Source organism: Thermobia domestica, chromosome 15 (genome assembly GCF_964235325.1).
Source record: "Thermobia domestica chromosome 15, izTheDome1.hap1.1, whole genome shotgun sequence".
In the NCBI taxonomy this organism is placed as follows: domain Eukaryota; kingdom Metazoa; phylum Arthropoda; class Insecta; order Zygentoma; family Lepismatidae; genus Thermobia; species Thermobia domestica.
In genome coordinates this window covers 40,568,827-40,587,644 of record NC_137468.1, presented here as the reverse complement: position 1 = coordinate 40,587,644, position 18,818 = coordinate 40,568,827, and the positions used below count along the sequence as shown (strand labels likewise).

At 37.4% G+C, this 18,818-nt stretch overlaps 1 protein-coding gene across 2 annotated transcripts in view; it reads left to right on the top strand.

The window, feature by feature from the left end:
- Positions 1-18,818, top strand: part of LOC145670989 (uncharacterized) — a 427,013-nt gene that overhangs the window by 146,494 nt on the left and 261,701 nt on the right. The window contains exon 1 of one of the 2 annotated variants that reach the window (XM_081739619.1): positions 4,584-5,348. The exons of the other annotated variant lie outside the window; for it this stretch is intronic. Within the exon in view, the coding sequence (XP_081595745.1) occupies positions 5,224-5,348 (125 nt within the window). The 5' untranslated portion in view covers positions 4,584-5,223. Of the gene's footprint in view, positions 1-4,583; positions 5,349-18,818 lie in introns of those variants that run through there. 2 annotated transcript variants of the gene reach the window in all.

Sequence of the window (18,818 nt, the reverse complement as noted above, 5' to 3'; positions counted from 1 at the left end):
ATGAAGAAATCTCTAGTAAAAGATTTTTAAAAAAGTATTGAAAAAGATTTTACAATATGTACGTTCCTTCCCCTGTTCATTCAAATATAACAATTTTCCTTTCGTTATGATCTCAACTATTATATAATTTAAAAAAAAAAAAAAAGTACATATTCAATAATGTCTTTTAAAATATTTTACAATATTTGCGTTCCCTTCTCTACTGAATCAAATGTTAACAGAACTTTCTTTCCACACACATATATATATATATATATATATATATATATATATATATATATATATATATATATATATATATATATATATATATATATATTTTCTTTCATTATTCCGTCAACTACTGTCTGCTCCAAATGACAGGTTAAAGGAGCAGTAGAAAACTGTTGCTGAAATAACATGTTTGATACTGTAGAGAAGCAACGACGAAAAATTATGATTAAAAAAATGTCTACGCTGTTACAGAATGGCACTATACTTTCGAAAGCTTGAAATTTCCCTGACTAGTAGCAGAAATTCTGAAAATTCCGTAACTTTTCTAGAAATTTCAAATTCCCTGACTTTTCCATGATATCCCGCTCATTTGCCATCATGTATTGCAAGTAATACAAATCTCCTCATAAGAAAGAGTAAACAAATGTTTGCTTTATCTTTTTGTTTTTAATGCTGATTTTTCTTTTTATCCTTTCTTTTTGTTTCATCCTTCCTTATTTTTTTCATTTCTGGTCTCGAAGGGGGATCCGTCCCCCCGTCCCCCTTTGGCTACGTGCCTAGGTTGTAGTATTGGATTCTCTCCCCTCAAAGGTTGAATCCCTCCTAACATTTTTTTTTTGAATATACGCGTGTCTAGCATGTGTACACTCATGTCCAAAATGATTGTCGCATATCTACAAATATGTTGTTATAGGAATATAATTTGATAACGATTTCGGTCGGTATTTTTTTATAATGTTAGTATCTGTATGATCTGTAAAAACGTGTATGTGGTAAACTTCATGGTCAAAAGCGCAGTAAATAAGGACAATATAAGGGGGAAAAAATCTTTCTTGTCCATTTAGCAACATTTTGTTTTACTTATTCTAATTTTCGTATTTATAATTCTTTTCCTATGAAATTTACCGCAAATATACATTTCCCGTTATGCACATAGTAACAGTATTAAAAGTACCCTTCTTACAGGAAGACAGTTATAGATAAGCGACAACCATTTTGGACATGACAGTACCTTCGGTGCAGTCTTCTGCATTGGAGATCTTAGGAATTTATAACTGTCAGAGTAGTGGAGTACACAGAAATTCATCAATGGGGGATTCAAACACCCAAACTCGTTTTCGCGATTTCCTTCGGGGTGGGGTGGGGGAGTGATTTAAACACTAGGGATTAAGAGTAGTATCGTGAAAATACTTGAAATCCACATTAAGCACAATAGGAGACATGACCACGGGAGAAGTCTGTAGATTCGGGAGGAATTTATCCGCCGAGACACTTTCTAAAATCATCACTGCATGGCACCTATATACAGTACATCTTCTTTATAAATATTTTAGCCAAATTTTAACCAAACTTTGTACACATATTACTCGCTGTCTGGAAAAGAATACTGTCGAGATAAGACTCTCCCTCCTATCACACCTAGGGAGAGTAGGAGGGGGAGACTTAAAAATAATACAAACCGACCGATATAAGTGACGAACTCATAATTTTCGGGATTGCTCAGATAAAGTGTGACACTCCATATGCCTATTTGTTCAAATTTAGCCCCCTTTACCACCCTGGGGAGGAGGATAAAATTGTGACATGTAAAAATAATTGAAAATGTCGAACCCATAGTTTACCTTGTAGCTGAGATCAATAATTACACTTTCAATAGCGTTAATGTCCAAGTTCAGCCTCCATCAGTATGGAGGGAGGGAGTGATAGAAGGTGAAGAATAAAATATCTCAAATGACTGAGATTAGTATCGAATCCACAGTTTGGATTCGTCAAGCTATTAGGTTAGAAACGCTATGACATTTAATTCCAAGTTTAGGCATGAATGAGCAAATCAGCTGGATTGGGAATTTACAGGGGAACGCCGAAGGGGTTGCATATACACCTATATAATTATATGTTAGGATGTATGTATATGAATGTATATTACAACGTGACTGCGGAATGTCTTGAATAATTTTAACGAAACTTGGTAGACATATATAACTTTCAATCTGGAAAAAATGGTATGCGAGTAGGATACCCTAAGGGGTGAAGGTTGGAAGGAGTGACATCTAAAAATAATGCAAAACGACTGGTATTAGTGTCCAATTCATAGTTTTCAGAGCCACTGAAATGAATAGTGACGTTCCCAATGGCGTTTAAGTGCAAGTTCATTCCGATCGACAGAGAATGTGGGTGAGAAATAAAGTATCAAAAATGACTGGGATTTGTGTCGAATTCACAGTTTTCGTTATCGAGAAAAGTCTGGCCCGTTTGATTTAATTAAATACGTATTCTGTGGGAGTAGAGTGTTTCAATATTTATGACAAAAGTACAGTATCTTCTCGATTTTTATCATTATAATTTCATTGAAATAAATATTCTAAGTGGAAAGGGGATACAAATATTTCCAATAAGCCTATTAATCTCAGTGCGAAGAACAGGCATTCCGTAATATAATAAATGTTTATTTTTCCACAATAGGAGGAGCGGTTAATAAGTTCGCGTCCTGAGTTAGTTAGCAATGATTCTTGTATTCATTAATGGTAGTACTAATTGCGGTACTTTTTAGTAGCATATTATCCTATTTGACTAATTATCTCATTATGCTATTATCTGTGTAAAGACAAACATCACCATGTCATTCGAATCTAAAATTCTCGCAATTTTGAACACCACACCGTAATAAAATACCTCGTGAAGAAAGGAAAATATATTATAAATTTTTTTTTTGAAGACTTGTCGTGAATCTTAAAGGACTCTGGGAGATTGTATATCATAACCAAAAAATGAAACTGTCTACTTCAGCAAGGACAAGAGATATGTGAAGATGATCCACGTCCAGGACGTATTATGGTGGATCTCATTGAAAAAAAAAAAAAAAAAAAAATCACAAGTTCAAAAACCAGTTCGGGTGACTGAAGAATAAAATTGTGGCACTTAACGAAAGAGTTGCAGTTTAGTAAAGAACGGGTCGGAGAAATTTTGAACAAAGATTTAAACTTGAGAAAAATTATCGCACGCTGGCTACCGAAAATGTTCACACCGCTCGACAAGCATCGACGACTGGAGACTTGTAAAGATTCTTTGTAATTACCAGGAAACAAACTCGACAAAATTTGCACCCGAATTGTAACTGTAGATGAGACTTGGATTCGCTAATATGATCCGAAGTCTAAACAAGAGTCTATGCAGTTGATTAAAAAAGGAGAAACACACACACACACACACACACACACCAAAAAAAAAAAAAAAAAAAAAAGTGGACAAATTGGCTTCGAAGCTTATGGCAATTTTTTTTCAGACAGCGAAGGTGTTTTATTGATCGATTACCTTACAAAGGGGATTATAATGAATGACCAATATTACACAAATGTATTGGCACAGGTTCGGAGGCAGTCTTACGGAAGTGACGTAGGAAACTCAGTCATGGAGTGCTGGTTTTGCAGGACAACATGCCGGATCACACGGTGCGAACTCGAGGCTGGTACAGATACAGGTTTTGCAGAGACAGACCACCCACCCTATAGTCCAGACGAGGCTCCAAACGACTATTTTCTTTTTACCAATCTGACAAAGGAGTTATGAGGCAGGATATTTGAAGAGGAAGGCCATAGAAAGCCATTTTGAAAGCAAAGAAATACCATATTTTTTTCGGCGGTGTCAAAGGATTGTATGTCTAATGTGAAAAATAAATTTCCCTCGAGGGAGATTATATTGATAAATAATATTTTTATTGCAACTTTTCGGTTATTTAATGCCTTAGGCAGTGAACTCTTGTTGGACTGGGGAAGGATAAGGCATCCAAAAATCTCCTCTGTATACGCCACTGCTCAGAACATACGTATTCGAATTCCAAGACCATTAGACCACAAAGAACTAGAAATTTCAATAATCGCATGCAGTAATGATTTCAAAATGAAATGAAATGAAATCTTTTAAGTTTTACGTCCCACGATTATGCCAGCTAGGCTAGAGGAGACGGTAATGATGAGGAATGAATGAAATAGTAGAATGAAGAAAGTGGGAGGAAACGGGAGAACCCCGAGGAAACCGACACACACGGTGTTTGTCCACCACAAAGTTCACCTGGCGTGAGCTGGGATCGAACCAGGGACCCCATGCACCAGAGGTGAAACGCTCTACCACTGAGCCACCGCGGCCCCTGGTGATGATTTCAGACGATTTCTAACGGGGAAAGGGATTTCAATGTGCAGGGGTTAAGGCAGTACCACAAAAATACTAGTAACCCTTATTAAGCACGATTGTAGATTTGCTCCGTGGAAAATTTTCCCCCGGGCCACCCCCTGAAATAATCAGTGATTGCATGTAAGAAAAACATTTAGTGGATACATAATGGAACTGGTAACACTGTTTTCAGTAGTTATGAACGACACACTGGTGGCGCCTTGTGCCTGTTGCATGCTGGCGATTAAACGTAACAAGATTTACGATGTGCAAAACATGCCTGTAAACTCCGTCTTGTTAGAGCAACAGAACGCGCGGTTCCGCTTTCAGCAGTAGCATCCACTTCAATAGTTCTGCTTCCGGTTTTTATGTGACAGAAAAAGAACTGAACGATTAAAACACCACGGGTGAGAAAATGATAATAACTAAAAAAAGAAATTAAATTTACCGTGATATATGCGTTTATTGCAAATGTGTTACCGTTCATTTTATGTGTGTGAATATTCAGTTCGCTTGTTCCTGAATTTGCTATGAAAGGGTACTTCAGAAAATCACGTTAATACACCTTGTTGACTACAGATGTCGCGCAACGGATCAAAACAAATCTGGAATCTTATTGTGTGAACTGTGAAGCGTGTCTTTATTGGTGACAAGTGATTTATTCTCAAGTGAAGTGTGCGATTACTTAAAGAAAAATAAAAAAGTGTCAATAGAACTAAGACGTGATTACATGAACATTTTGTAACTTACTTCAATACGCTTTTTATTTTGAAATACTATTTTAGCAACAGTAGAACGGGAAGGAATCAATTTCAGTGTTTCTAACATACTCTTTCAACCTCCATGGTGAAGGTATTCCAAATAATGTTAAACTCGAATGAACATGAAGTGGATATCGAACTAGAAACTTTATCAAATGCGAATATCGAACTAGCTAGCCATGTCAAAGACGTAGGGGGAACTGTCAGGTAAATTTTCATTTATATTATTATTATTATTATTATTATTATTATTAATCTATATAGCTAGTATTGTTAGTATCACAGTGTGGCCATACACGACAAAGGTAATTTTATAAGTATTTTGAGCAGCTTTCTTGAAGCTTGCTCGCCCCCAGATGGATATGTTGAGTTGATTGAGTTGATTTTGAGTTTAACGTCCCGTTCAGCAGCGAGGCTATATGAGACGTGGACCTACTGATTAACATGGAATCCGAACCACATGAACTACCGCCGGGAATTGAACCCGGGTCTCCCACGCCAAAGGCGCGTACGCTAACCGTTTAGCCACGGAGGAGCTCCCCCGATGGATATGTCTGCCCGTTCTCCATAATTGAGGTATTGTAATGTAAGAGATCAAGTAATAGAAAACGGGAACATTGGTGGCTAAGTGGTAGAGCTCTTATCTTTGGTGTATGGGTTCCCTGTTTCGATCCTCGGCTAGTAAATTTGTGGTGGACAATATCGTGTCCGTTGATTTTCTCAGGTATTCCCGTTTCCTCCCACTTTCTCATTCCACCAAGTCTACCATCATCATTCACTTGCTTTAATCGTCATCTCCTTAGTCTAAAGGGCATAATTGTGGGACGTTAGTCTGAAAGTAATATAAAATTATAATTTTCGATACGGTACACAAAATGAAAATAGCTGGACATCCCCCCCCAAAAAAAAAGTTTACCTCACCTTCCATTTGCTCTCCCCCCTCGAAGTTACAGCTGGCATCGTTATAGTCAATCTGCACAGACTAAGTAGTCATCTTTATTTGAAAACGTCTATGCAGTGCTTGTGCTGTGTGGGGGGAAGGCGAGTAGCCGACGGCCCCGGGCGCCGAAATAAGAGGCGCAAAATTCGAGAGGAGAAAGAAAAAAGAAAGAAAAAGATGAAAATGTTACTCATGTTAGGAAACTGCATGTGCACATATATAAAATGGAAGGAAAAAAGTGCTCAAAATCAAGGGAAAGTAGATTTTATTTTTAAAAATTTTCTTACGCTCCGCGGCTCGTTTGGAGACCTCACTCATATATTCGGGGATGTCGTCATAATACTCTCGCCCCGGCACTGCGTCTCTGTCTATCTGTATCGTCATTTGGCTGGGTAACATAGTTTTTCAAAACTCAATAGTAATTTTTTGACACCTCATAGGGTATAAGTTCATATTTCAAAATATACTTTTAGCTAAATGGACATCATGACGTATGTTAAACAAAAAATAAATAAAACAGAGATACACCATCATGTCATCCAACCGATGATATATGTTGGCTAATTAATTTAAAGATTAACGTTTCTTTTCATCACTAAAGTTGTATGAGAACAGGCGCGCATCCGGAACTTTTTGTTGGAGATCCAATACTAGCAGCTGCTACATCTATGTATAATTGAACGAGTATTAATCTTTACCCGTATTGTAAAATACTTCCACCTATATTTTCAGAAAGAAATGATTGTGTTCAGGGGTAAAAGTGTGTGGGAACGCTGGGAGACGTCATCCCCCCCACCTCGAAAAAATATGTTGTTGATTGTGTTGATTTTAGTTTAGCGTCCCTTTCAGCAGCGAGGCTATATGAGACGTGGACCTACTGATTAACATGGAATCCGAACCACATGAGCTCCCGCCGGGAATCGAAAAAACATGTATGGCGTTCCCCCAGTTCCTAAAACATTACAATAGGCCAGGTACGTAGCCAGGATTTCGTGAAGTGTGGGGGGGGGGGGCGTGACATGAAGTACTGTGATAAGCAACGATAATGTGCACATAATTTATAACCTGAGTTGTTATGCACAAATTTTCGATAACGCATCACAATTTTTTGCACAAAAACTCAGGTTATCATTTATGTGCAAATTCTCGTTGCTTATCATTAATTAATCTAAAATACATCTGTTGCAGTAATTTTACAACAACAGTGTTGGCAGGGGCCGCGTTTCTGTAAAAAAAAAAAAAAAAAAAAAAAAAAAAAAAAAAAAATTTACAGACTTGCATTAAACAGCCTTTTACATGGAAACACTGCATCAACCTTGTCACATTTTCGCACAAATGGATAAATGTGGATGCATACTGTATATATACACAGGAATTCACCCTCAGGAAATAAGTTTTCTGCAACTGAATATGAATTTCCTTCATTTTGCACATTTTTTTATTTTGCACTTACGGTAATTTCTTTCGTTATTACACAAAAACGTTACAAGTTCCAGCATTAGTCATGATCTCGAAAATATCAACATGGAACATACTTACATTTGTTTCAAGTCTCAGGTCTTTATCATTCTTAGATCAAAAGATATACGCAGTCAAACTTCGGGTTGCGCAACTTTACGAACACACTGCATATAGTAGAAACTGGTTATATCGTGAGTGTTGGGGAACATGCTTTACACCTGCGTCAGGACTTTACGGCGTTGTAAAGAAGCTTAGTATCATTTGGTAGTTAAGCGAAATTTCCACAATTTTATTAACATAGCCTTATACAAGCATTTACCGTCATAACTATCCTTTCCATTTTTCAGCTGGGGTAGGGCCTTAACGCGGCCATGGTAACGCCGTGCGCGATTTCCCATGGTAGAACATGAACACTTTTAGGATTTTTGGTAACTTTTGTTGCCATGGCGTAGTATTGTCTTTGATCGCACATTTAGATTCACCGAGCGAAGTAGCTCAAGTGGTAGAGCGTTGGCTTCGCATTCGGGAAGTCGTGAGTTCGAATCCCGCTTCGTGGATATATATACGGAAAAGTACGTATAGATGGAATGCTTATACGGAAAGTATTATAAAACATACACTTTCAGTTGTACATTTGCTGGAGGATGTTACCAATAATCACACTACAAGTCCAAAAACTACAGGATTTACGTATGTAACCTAAGCTTTTACCTACGCCACATGTGTTTTTTTTTCTCCGTGTGATATAATTTAAATTAAGAAATGGGAATGGGAAAGTTTAGTACTGTGGCTCATATATCTTACAGTGTACTGTGTAAGAGGGCAATGTAGTCTTTGATAGAAAACAATGTAGGGTCAATAGAAGAAAACGCAAATATTCTTCTACTGGCGTGTAAAGAATTCGGTGAATATAGACAAAGATTGATTTCGTTCGGTTTGATTTGAGTTCTGTGTTCTCTTTCTACATCTGATGCTCTTGAGTATTGTTTAATGTTGAATCACTTTATTGCGGGCCCTTTGTCATACATTTTATGCTCGTTTATCCAATATTCGTGGCAAGTTAGAGCATTTTAAAAGAATATACATAATTTGCAACTGGATTACTTGCAACACAACGTTCTTATATGTTGAAGTACCACAGTGTATTCGAATTTTAAGAAATCCTGTCTACCTAACAACAGAAGAAATAAACGGAAAATATTGGATGAGTGAAAAGAGAGATCTGAGAAGAATCGGGCAACTGGATAGAATACTTGATTCCTCTCATAGATTGTGTATCTCTGTTCAGTTCAGTTCTTATCAGGGAGTCTTCTTCCGCTAAATCCCTTGGGCTGATCCAATGTAAGCGGTTTTCGAAATGTGAGCCTCCGAAGAGAAGATGAAGGGCGTTATCGTCTATCTGTCCTCAAAGATAGACTTCCTTTTTTCTTTTCTTTTTTTTTTTTTTTCATTCGTCTTACGTTACAGCCTAGCGAAGATACTACGTAGCAATCTAACTCAATTTATCTATGGTAGTCTTGTCTCTTATGAAATTCGGAAGATCTCACAAAATCTGAAGTCCTGCTGTTTTTTGGTGTGGTCGTTTTGGATTTTTTTTTTTTTTTTTTTTTTTAAGAAATTTATCTGTTGATCATATGAGAGAAGTGTAGTATCCCCAAGATACAAGTAAATCCTTCACATCACATTCAATCGAAATAAGGAGAAAAAGAAAGAAAGATTTGATCAACCATTTGTGGCGTTCGATTGACACTATATGGAAGTTGTGGCATTTCCTTGTTGATTTTACCATCTATCTCTTTCCACCGGGTTCTCATCTTAGGAACAAAATTTTACAAAGTGGTATGAATTTTGGACATAGTATTTTTATTTGAGAGGTATAGGATGAAATCGTTATAACCTGCTAACGTTATCGTGCCATGTTTTGAGCTAAAAATTACATATCAAAAACATTGCTTCCTAACGCTCTATAAATTTTAATAATACCTTCTGCATACGAGTATGCTGCAGTTATTTTGAAAATTGTAGAAAAGCGTAATTTTTAAGTCGAATGAGTCTTAACATGACATTATGTTTATCTCAATAGAATTCGTCATGTATTTCAAAAATGAAAGTAAATTTATATTAGATTTTCAATAATTGCAAATTTGGAGAACAAAATGAAAAAGTGCTTTGCCCTATTTCTACTGCTGAACACTTCATTCTCGATTGTTTACAAAGAGAATTCGCGCGCCAAATTCTTTTCCAAGGTTGTCTATGGGCATCCCATTTTTCAGTGATTATTCACCAATAGTATTTCCAATCTAGAAATGCAACTCCTTACGACACTTAGCGCGCGCTCTCAATTCACCATATCAAATTTGGTTGGAGGCATCTCGGAGGCAACGGCTTTCCAAAATTTAAGTGGGTGCATATCAATGGCGGGACGTGTTAGCCTATATATTTTCAGGGAAGTCTCGATATTTCATTGATTTATTTTTAGTTAACATATTTTATGAACACTGTCATAAAGGGCTGTGCTGTGATAAAGTCAAATATTCCGGTACTATAAGGATAAGTTGAGGCTGCCCTAGCTCAGTCGGTAACACGGCTGACTTATAGGGATGCGCACGAGACAAGATTCGAGGCTGTCTCGTCTCAAAAATGTGCTGTAAAAGTGATGTCTCGACTCGAAAAATGTATATTTCTCTATTGGAAGAGCTGTGTCTCGACTCGAATTTTGTCAGGAAAATTCTGTCTCGACTCGTCTCGTGCGCATCCCTACTGACTTAAATGCAAAAGAAACGGATTCAAACCCGGGTCCAAACAAAAGATCTTGTGGGTGCGGTGCACATACAAGATTATTTGTGTGGGTGCTGGAGCCCCGGAGCACCCATGTACTGGGCGCGCATGTAGGGATGCGCACGAGACGAGTCGAGACAGGATTTTCCTGACAAAATTCGAGTCGAGACACGGCTCTTCCAATAGAAAAATATACATTTTTCGAGTCGAGACATCACTTTTACAGCACATTTTCGAGTCGAGACAGCCACAAATCTTGTCTCGTGCGCATCCCTACGCGCATGCTCGGAGAAGTATCCTTATAAACGAACGCCTAAGTCAATGGGCATCCCGTCTTCCGGTAATTATTCCTAAATAGTATGTTCGATCTGAAAGTAACGGTTCAGCGATCTCGGAGAAGTATCCGGACAAACGAACGCCTACGTCGTGTATAAAAGAACCTCACTCCAATAAATAATTATAATAAAATTTTTTAAAGGGTGCAGGACAGATATAAGTTCCTACAGTTATAATTTCAAATTTATTGAGGGGAGAAAATAATGGGAATAATATTTCTTGTATGTATAAGATCTTAAGCATTCAAACAAATTTATTACAAATTTATCACTCTAAAATATTAATAAACAAACGGAAAGTTAATCTGATCATACCACTAGAATCTCACTGTATACAGTATGGCGCTAAATTCGTTGTACAAAAGCAGAGGAGTGATTCCTGAGAGTAAAACAAACACAAAAAGTTCCAATAAACATAGGGCGAAAACCCCATCGTTTACGTGTTATAGGCTGCCGAAATCATGTAAAAATGAATTTTAAAGGTTTATAGCTCGAAAACTATGGGACCTACCTTGGTCGGGTCAAGACTTCACTTAGAAACTAGTATGTGCCCTATCCAAAAATGCGTGTTTCAGGATCCTGAGGTGCTTCCACAACGATTTTTATAGAGGGAGTTTGACTATGGGTCTATGATATAAAGTACTCTCCAACTACCTCCATAAAAATTGTTGCGTGAGTATCTTAGGATTCTAAAACATGCATTTTTGAATAGAGCACATACTAGTTCCTAAGTGAATTCTTGACCCGACTACAGTAGATCCCATAGTTTTTGAGCTACGGACCTTTAAAATTCATTTTTTCATGATTTCGGCAGCCTATAACACGTAAACGATGGGGTTTTCGCCCTATGTTTATAGGAACTTTTTTGCTTGTTTTACTCTCAGGAATCACTCCTCTGCTTTTGTACAACGAATTTAGCACCATACTGTATATTCATCTAATGAGATTCGAGCAAGAATAGGTATTGGATGGAAAACACAGTTGTAGTGAATCTAGAAGGAAGGCTATTTTTTTCACCTCTACATACGTATATTATATGTGAAAAAAAAGAATATCCCTACATTCCGATTCGCTGAAAATTGATTTGACCAATTGAAGTTTCATGTCTATTTCCAACATTTCTCTCTCTCTCTCTCTCTCTCTCTCTCTCTCTCTCCTCTCTCTTTCTCTCACTCTCTCTCTCCCTCTCTTTGTAGCATTACAGATGACAATGACTAAAAATAGCTCCCACCCTTGCATCTTCGACCCCCTAACGATATTTAACATTAAAGCATCAGAGCAATTTGGTTGAATTTGCAATTCATTTTCACGTTTTTTTTTCTTTGTCTTTCTTTTTATAGCCTTGTCTCCTTTTTTGTTTAAGCTTACATTTCCTTTTGCTTGTAACTTGTTCACCATGTCAATTGACGTTACATTAGTTACCTTGGTGACAGATTGATGTAAGGGTGAGTTGGTTTGGCTGTGGAGGAGGAAGGAGAAGGTTGCTTCTTTTTGTTCCATCAAGTACTTTTGACATTTTGTTTTTTTCTTTGTTCCTGCTGTGTCTCTCGCAGAATATTCTCACGACCTAGTTGACACAATTATACGTAAACTCTTTTTGATACGAAAATTAAAGCATTTCGGAATGTTTCTAATCAAAGCTGATTTTTTTTTCCTTATATATGGGCTAATTGGAGCTATAGCTCAAGTCAAGTACCGAAAGCGCTGGATGCCTATGTCTTATTAAATTTTCCGTAACACAAATAGTATATAGTCCAGCGTCCTTTCTGAGATTATCAGACATATTACAGTATAATTAAATTAGGACTAAAAATTACGAAACCAGATCATTTTCTTCACTGAATATTAAAATGATCTAGCTCGTAAAAATTGAAAGAGGAATACTTTAGAAGTTCGCACTATAGTTGGCAATTGTAGGAAAATGAACTATTACTGAGCAAAGATGGCTCGTATGTGCGTTACAATTGTCTACGTTAGAAAGGTGTAATTCGTTCTTTGTAGGGAAAAGGACAAAATTCGGGTGAAATTTACACGTAAATGGTATGTGTGTATAGGAAGGACTCTATATATGGTTGCAACATTTCCAGGTAGTGCACATTCTGAATGAAATGCAATCTTTCAGTTTAACTACCCATGATTATGTCCATGTCCTTTAGTACAAGTGGAGAGAAAACAAAGGGAAAACGTGTGCAGTCTATGATAGAAGAACACTCCCTTGATGTTTCCCTTAGAACTTCAGGAAAAAAGGATGCCACAGGAATTGTGAAGGACATTATACAATCGTCCCCGCGACCTTTCACCGTTTTTGTGGACTTATTTCCACATGAAATTGAGGAGGATGCAATTGGATTGAAATGCGACTCAGGTGCCAAAGAACTGTTACAGTCAATGTCTTTAGAAGAATTTTGAGATTGTTTCCTGCCTCTTTACCCAAGAGTAGCAAAAGAAACCTTAAAAGTTCTCGTTCAGTTTGTAACAGCCAAGGTGGGTAATGTTACCATTACCGCCCCTTCCCAGAAAAACTAAATCTTTGAAAATCTGGAAAAAAAGTTTTACGTTCCCTTCCCTCTACTCAAACAAGTAGCCCCTCCGAGAAGAGTTTCCCGGCCAGGTATGTGGTTCACAACGCCGCTTAACGCACGTATAAATGTAGGCTATTGAAAAAGAATGGTATGCTAAAGCTCAACAAATAATAATACGTCTTCAAAGTTTGCAGGAACATAATAACACTACCTGATAAACAACACAAAAGAATTCAGATAATATTAACAAATTTTATTTTTAATAAAACAAAAAATATATACGTAATGTTGAATAGAACAACGAATTTGTGAAGTTCGAAAAAGTTTTGTCCGATTTTGAAAAATATTTTCAACCACTAGTAGATTTAAACAAATTCGATTCATGCAAAAACCATAAGAAATTTATAATTACTGAAAAATTCATCAGGCACATGTTGCATGAAGTAAAATTCCAAGATGTCTCCTGCCTTATCACAAGACATATTCAGCGTAAACCATATTTGAAATATAATTATTTATATAACAATATTTGAACTGATGGTTCAATTAGAATATTTAACAATTTTCTATCTACATGTTTTTTGATATACTCACGGAAAACCCAGAATATGATCTTAAATTCACAAATAAATTATACTATACACAATATTAAATATGGTATTACACATACCTCGCGAAGAGAACAAGTGATGGGCCCAATCACTTATTTTCAAGGCTCCTTCATCGGAAGGATAAGCAACCAATCAAATTCAAGTATAGCAATCACATGATATATTGACAAAAGACTCTAACCATAATACCATATCACTTAAATTAAGAAAACACCAAACTCTATATCCCAATAAATATACTGCAGCGGAATACAGGGAGAAAAAAGGAAGGTGAATAGGTTACCGGAAGAAAAATCTCTAGAAGGAAACAGCGCTGTTTCTAATTTTAAATTAGATCCCTTTTGCATTCATTATACTCTATAATACCAATAAATACGCAAAAGTAAAGATCACTACGGCACAAGTTCTCGACTACACACCTCTGTAAATCAGGATTTTTGGCATTGACCGCAAGAAAATCAAAATATCGAAACCGTTTAGAAGTATAAATTGATCTCAATTATGCTTTGTCGAGATTATACCAAGAAACTTGTGAAGGAAAAGCAATATCGATCATCACACTGAGTTTTTCCTTTGACATTACTTGATAAGTTTTTGAGCTACATCCTCATTTTATATTAATTTTTGATAATTTTGTAAAAAGTTTTAATTTGGTTAATTAATTATTTTTAATAAAGTGGAAATCTTGGAAATGAAATGAAGTGAAATATTTTGAGATTTACGTCCCACGTTTATGCCGGCTAGGTTAAAGGAGACGGTGATGATGAGTAATGAATGAAATGGTGGAATGAATAGAGTAGGAGGAAAGGGGTGGACCTCGCAAAACGCATGAGTACGGTGTTTGTCCATAATAAAACCCACTTGGCGCGAGCTGGAATCGAACCAGAGACCCCACGCGCCAGAGGTGAATGCTGTACCACTGGACCACCGTGTCCTCTTTGGATATCTTGAATAGAAATAAAAAAAGACAAAATATTAGACATGTAGCGTTTTGAAGTTTCTTAAAGCTAAAGTGTAAATGCTTCTAAGAAGTTGTGTTTTATTCATAACTTTATATTTTATTTTTTTTCATAAATTGCACTCCTTGCTCGCTCTTCAAGCCCCGCAGGGGGCAATCCCCAGGTTGGGAACCACTGCTTTAGGCGATGCGCTACTTTTCCACCAAATTTCGTTCAGATCCGGCCAGTAGTTTCCGAGAAATAAAATACCGCATACAAGTAGAGCTGAGCCGAGTCGAGTCTATCTCTGACCAAGCTCGTTTACAAATATAGCGAGCTTTATTTCATAGATGATACACAACTTGTCCACAAAATTTCATACAGATCCAGTTAGAAATTACCGAGAAATAAAGTACAACATACAAGGCGAGTCGAGCTTGTCCCTGGTCGTATCTGGCCACCAAATAGCAATCTTTATCAGTTATACCATCGCCTACTTACCGAACAAATTTGGTTCAAACTCGGCCAGAGTTGCTGACAATTAAAGTACCACATTCACACACACACACACACACACACACACACACACACACATATATATATATATATATATATATATATATATATATATATATATATATATATATATATATATATATATATATATATATGGTGCGGCACGTAAAGTGAACACATAAAATGAAATGTAATGTATTGAATATGATTAACTACAACACATAAATGAAATGTAATGTATTGAATATGACTACTCACCTTCACAGCAGGTGCTGAAAGTGTCCTCCGCCCACTTCAACACACATGTGAGCACGTTTGAGGAGATTCATATATACCCTTGTCAGTTCTTGTGTTGTAATGCTATTGGTGACATCCTGGATCCTGGTCTTGAGTTCTTCAATTGTGTGTGGATTTGTTTCGTATACTCTTCCCTTTAACAGTCCCCATAAGTAAAAGTCACACGTGGACAAGTCTGGTGACCGAGGAGGCCACAAGTCTTTGCTGATTGTCCTCTCTGGTGTAAACATCTCATGCACAAGGGACAATGATGCAGCTGATGTGTGGCATGTTGTACCGTCCTGCTGAAAGTAACATAACTGACGCTCCTCTTCGGTCAAGCGTGTATAAAACTCCTCCAGGATTCCCATATACACGTCACTGTTCACTGTCGTCTCAAAGAATATGGGCCCAATAACGCGTGTGGCGGAAATGGCACACCAATCTTGTCATCATGCAAGGGTACCTGGTGGATTGCGTGTAGATTTTCTGTCGACCAATACCGGTTGTTTTGGGAATTTACGTACCCAGACAGGTGGAACCACGCCTCGTCACTCATGATGAGCATTAGTGGATCCAAGAAACCACTGACAACATTGCTCAACAGCCATGAACAGAAATGCACCCTCTTCTGCAGGTCAGGCTCCTTCAGTTCTTGCACAACACTTATCCGGTACGGTTTTAGCTTCAGTTCCCTTAAAACACGTCTGCAACTTCTTTCACTCGCATGAACCTGTTGACTCAATCTCCTGGTTGACTTTCGAGGACTTCTTGTCATTATCTCCTCCACCTGCATCTTTAATTCAGGTGTGTAGACAGATGGTCATCTGTTCCTGGGAGCATTTTGAACCGATCCTGTACGCCGCCATTTTTCAATCAATTCCTGAATGGTGCTTTTTGCTGGCACAGAACGTCCTGGAAATTTCTCCCGAAACAAATTCTTTGTTTTAACAAAAGATCCAGTGAGAATGAACCCTTCAACAATGGCAACACGCTCGGGTATCGAATACGGCATTATCACACACTGACACTCATCCGGCTTAACACAACGAGGCCTTTTTCTCAACTGGTTTCGACAAGTTTCACTGGCTGCGGCTGCACGTGACTGCTGCAGGTCACGTAAGTCGACCCGACCTCGACACGCCATCTCTTGGTAGGAAGGTAGATTATTTAAGTGTTGCCAAAAACACAATATACCAGAATATTACGACGGGCCGGTTTTACGTGCCGTACCCTGTATATATATACTAGGAGTGAAACTATAAATTCCCGTATGTTAGCCCCGATAGCTAAAAAATTCAATTCTCATTTAAAGTTCTAGTCTTCTACCTAGAGGGTGGACCATTTATTGATACGTCCTTGTAACTTTTACAGTAATAGATAACATTCGATAACTCCATGCAAATATCGATAGGGGTTCATTGTTTGACATGCTCTGCAATACCACCAGATAACCAGTGTTGACTCACTTAAAGTTTTCCTTTGAAAACTACCTGCTTTAAGTTAATCACTCTGTGTATCGAACATTCAAATAGGAAAACATTGCACCACTTGTTACTAACTGCATCTAAAATAATTTTATAAATTTCTATTTTCATCATTATTCAGATCACGTACTAGCAACTTAACTCAGTTGTATGGTCTAGTGGTTTGCGATATCAAGCTGGATATCACCATCGTTGTCTGTCACAGGTTTGAGCCCCTTTCAGGGACTGCGTGTTTTGTGTCTATAATTGTTTTATAGTTAACTCCATTATCATAATTTATTTAGCTTTAGTCAATAGGGCAGAATCAAAGGACATAAACATTAATATAAAATAATTTTAGCAACGTGAAAGTTGAATTTTGTGTTTTAGATTCTTGCATAATGCTGGTGTTATGAAGAAGTTGACATACTAACGTGGGTAAGAAACCATGACCACGGTTTCAGTCCGAATGCCGTTGGCGAGTGCGCAGATCAGTCCTGTAGCCAGAACACTAAGACAGGTGGACTGAAATAATTTGGGGGAGCTAACTTTAGTTCATTTTACTTTCATATGTACCGTATATAAAACAACTGAAAGTTTCAAGAAGGCTGAAGGTGGTCTCTGGGAGAAGGTTAGCTCTCCTAGCTAAGGGCCTGCCAAGATCTAGCAACAGCAAGATTGGGAACAATACAGTTTCCAGGTGTAGGATATTTCCAACAATTGCACAAATGCAACATATATATAACAACCAACTTGTCTGATGAAAGAAAGCCATCGGTACTGGAATTGGTCATTTCCGGTTACGGTACCTAATACAGATTCCAGTGGTGGGGTATTTCCAGCGATTGCGCAAGTGCAAAATATACAGTATATCAATCAGCTGGTCCTGACGAAAGAAAGAGATCGGGACTGGAATTGGTCACTTTCGGTACCCGGTACCCTAATACAGATTCAAGGGGTGAGGTGTTTCCAGCGATTGCACACGTGCAAAATATGTATCAATCAACTTGTCCTGACAAAAGAAAGCGGTCAGTACCGGAATTGGTCACTTTTAACCAACTACTTCTGGTATACGGTACCTAATACAGTTTCAAGCAACACACATATCAACTTCTAAAGACGAATTGATTGACATATAAGTTACATGTGTGCAATTGCTGGAAACACCCCACTCCCAGGAACTGTATTAGTTCTGCTGGATTACAGGATCTCACCACTTGCCCTAACGCAATTGATAGCACACAGCATAAACTATCAGCAGATGATCACAGAGCATGTAATAGATTGCACTTAAAAAGAAAGAAAAAAAAAAACTTTAACTCACAAACTAATTGACACATTGATAATTTTGATATTAAGTTTATGTAAGCAAGAAATTCAACCAAATTAAGGTACTCATACAAACATTTGAATTAAAAGAAAATATATAGTACGTAATACTTGTTAAAGTTGAGAGTTTTACGTATTCTTTCGACGGTATTTTGTTCGAATTTGCAATTCACTCTCCATCTCAAGTTTGCTTATAGATGATCCTCTTTCGTTGTGAATACAGAGATCGTTGAAATTTCAGGCTAATTAGTCCTTTTCTCGTACATGTGTGGGATCTGACATCTAGATATCCTGTTTCTGTGTAAATTCTTGGAATCTCCTACACCAGTAACAGGAATCAGGATTTTAACATACTTTTTTCTTTCTCTCTTTTCTTTTTATTTCTTTTCACATTTTCTGGTTCCACCTGGTTGATTCTAGGACGTCGTCTTTTTTTTTCATTTTCTTTTTCAACAGTTCCTGGTAGTACTTATTCTAGGTGGTGCCGACATCAAATACTGAATAT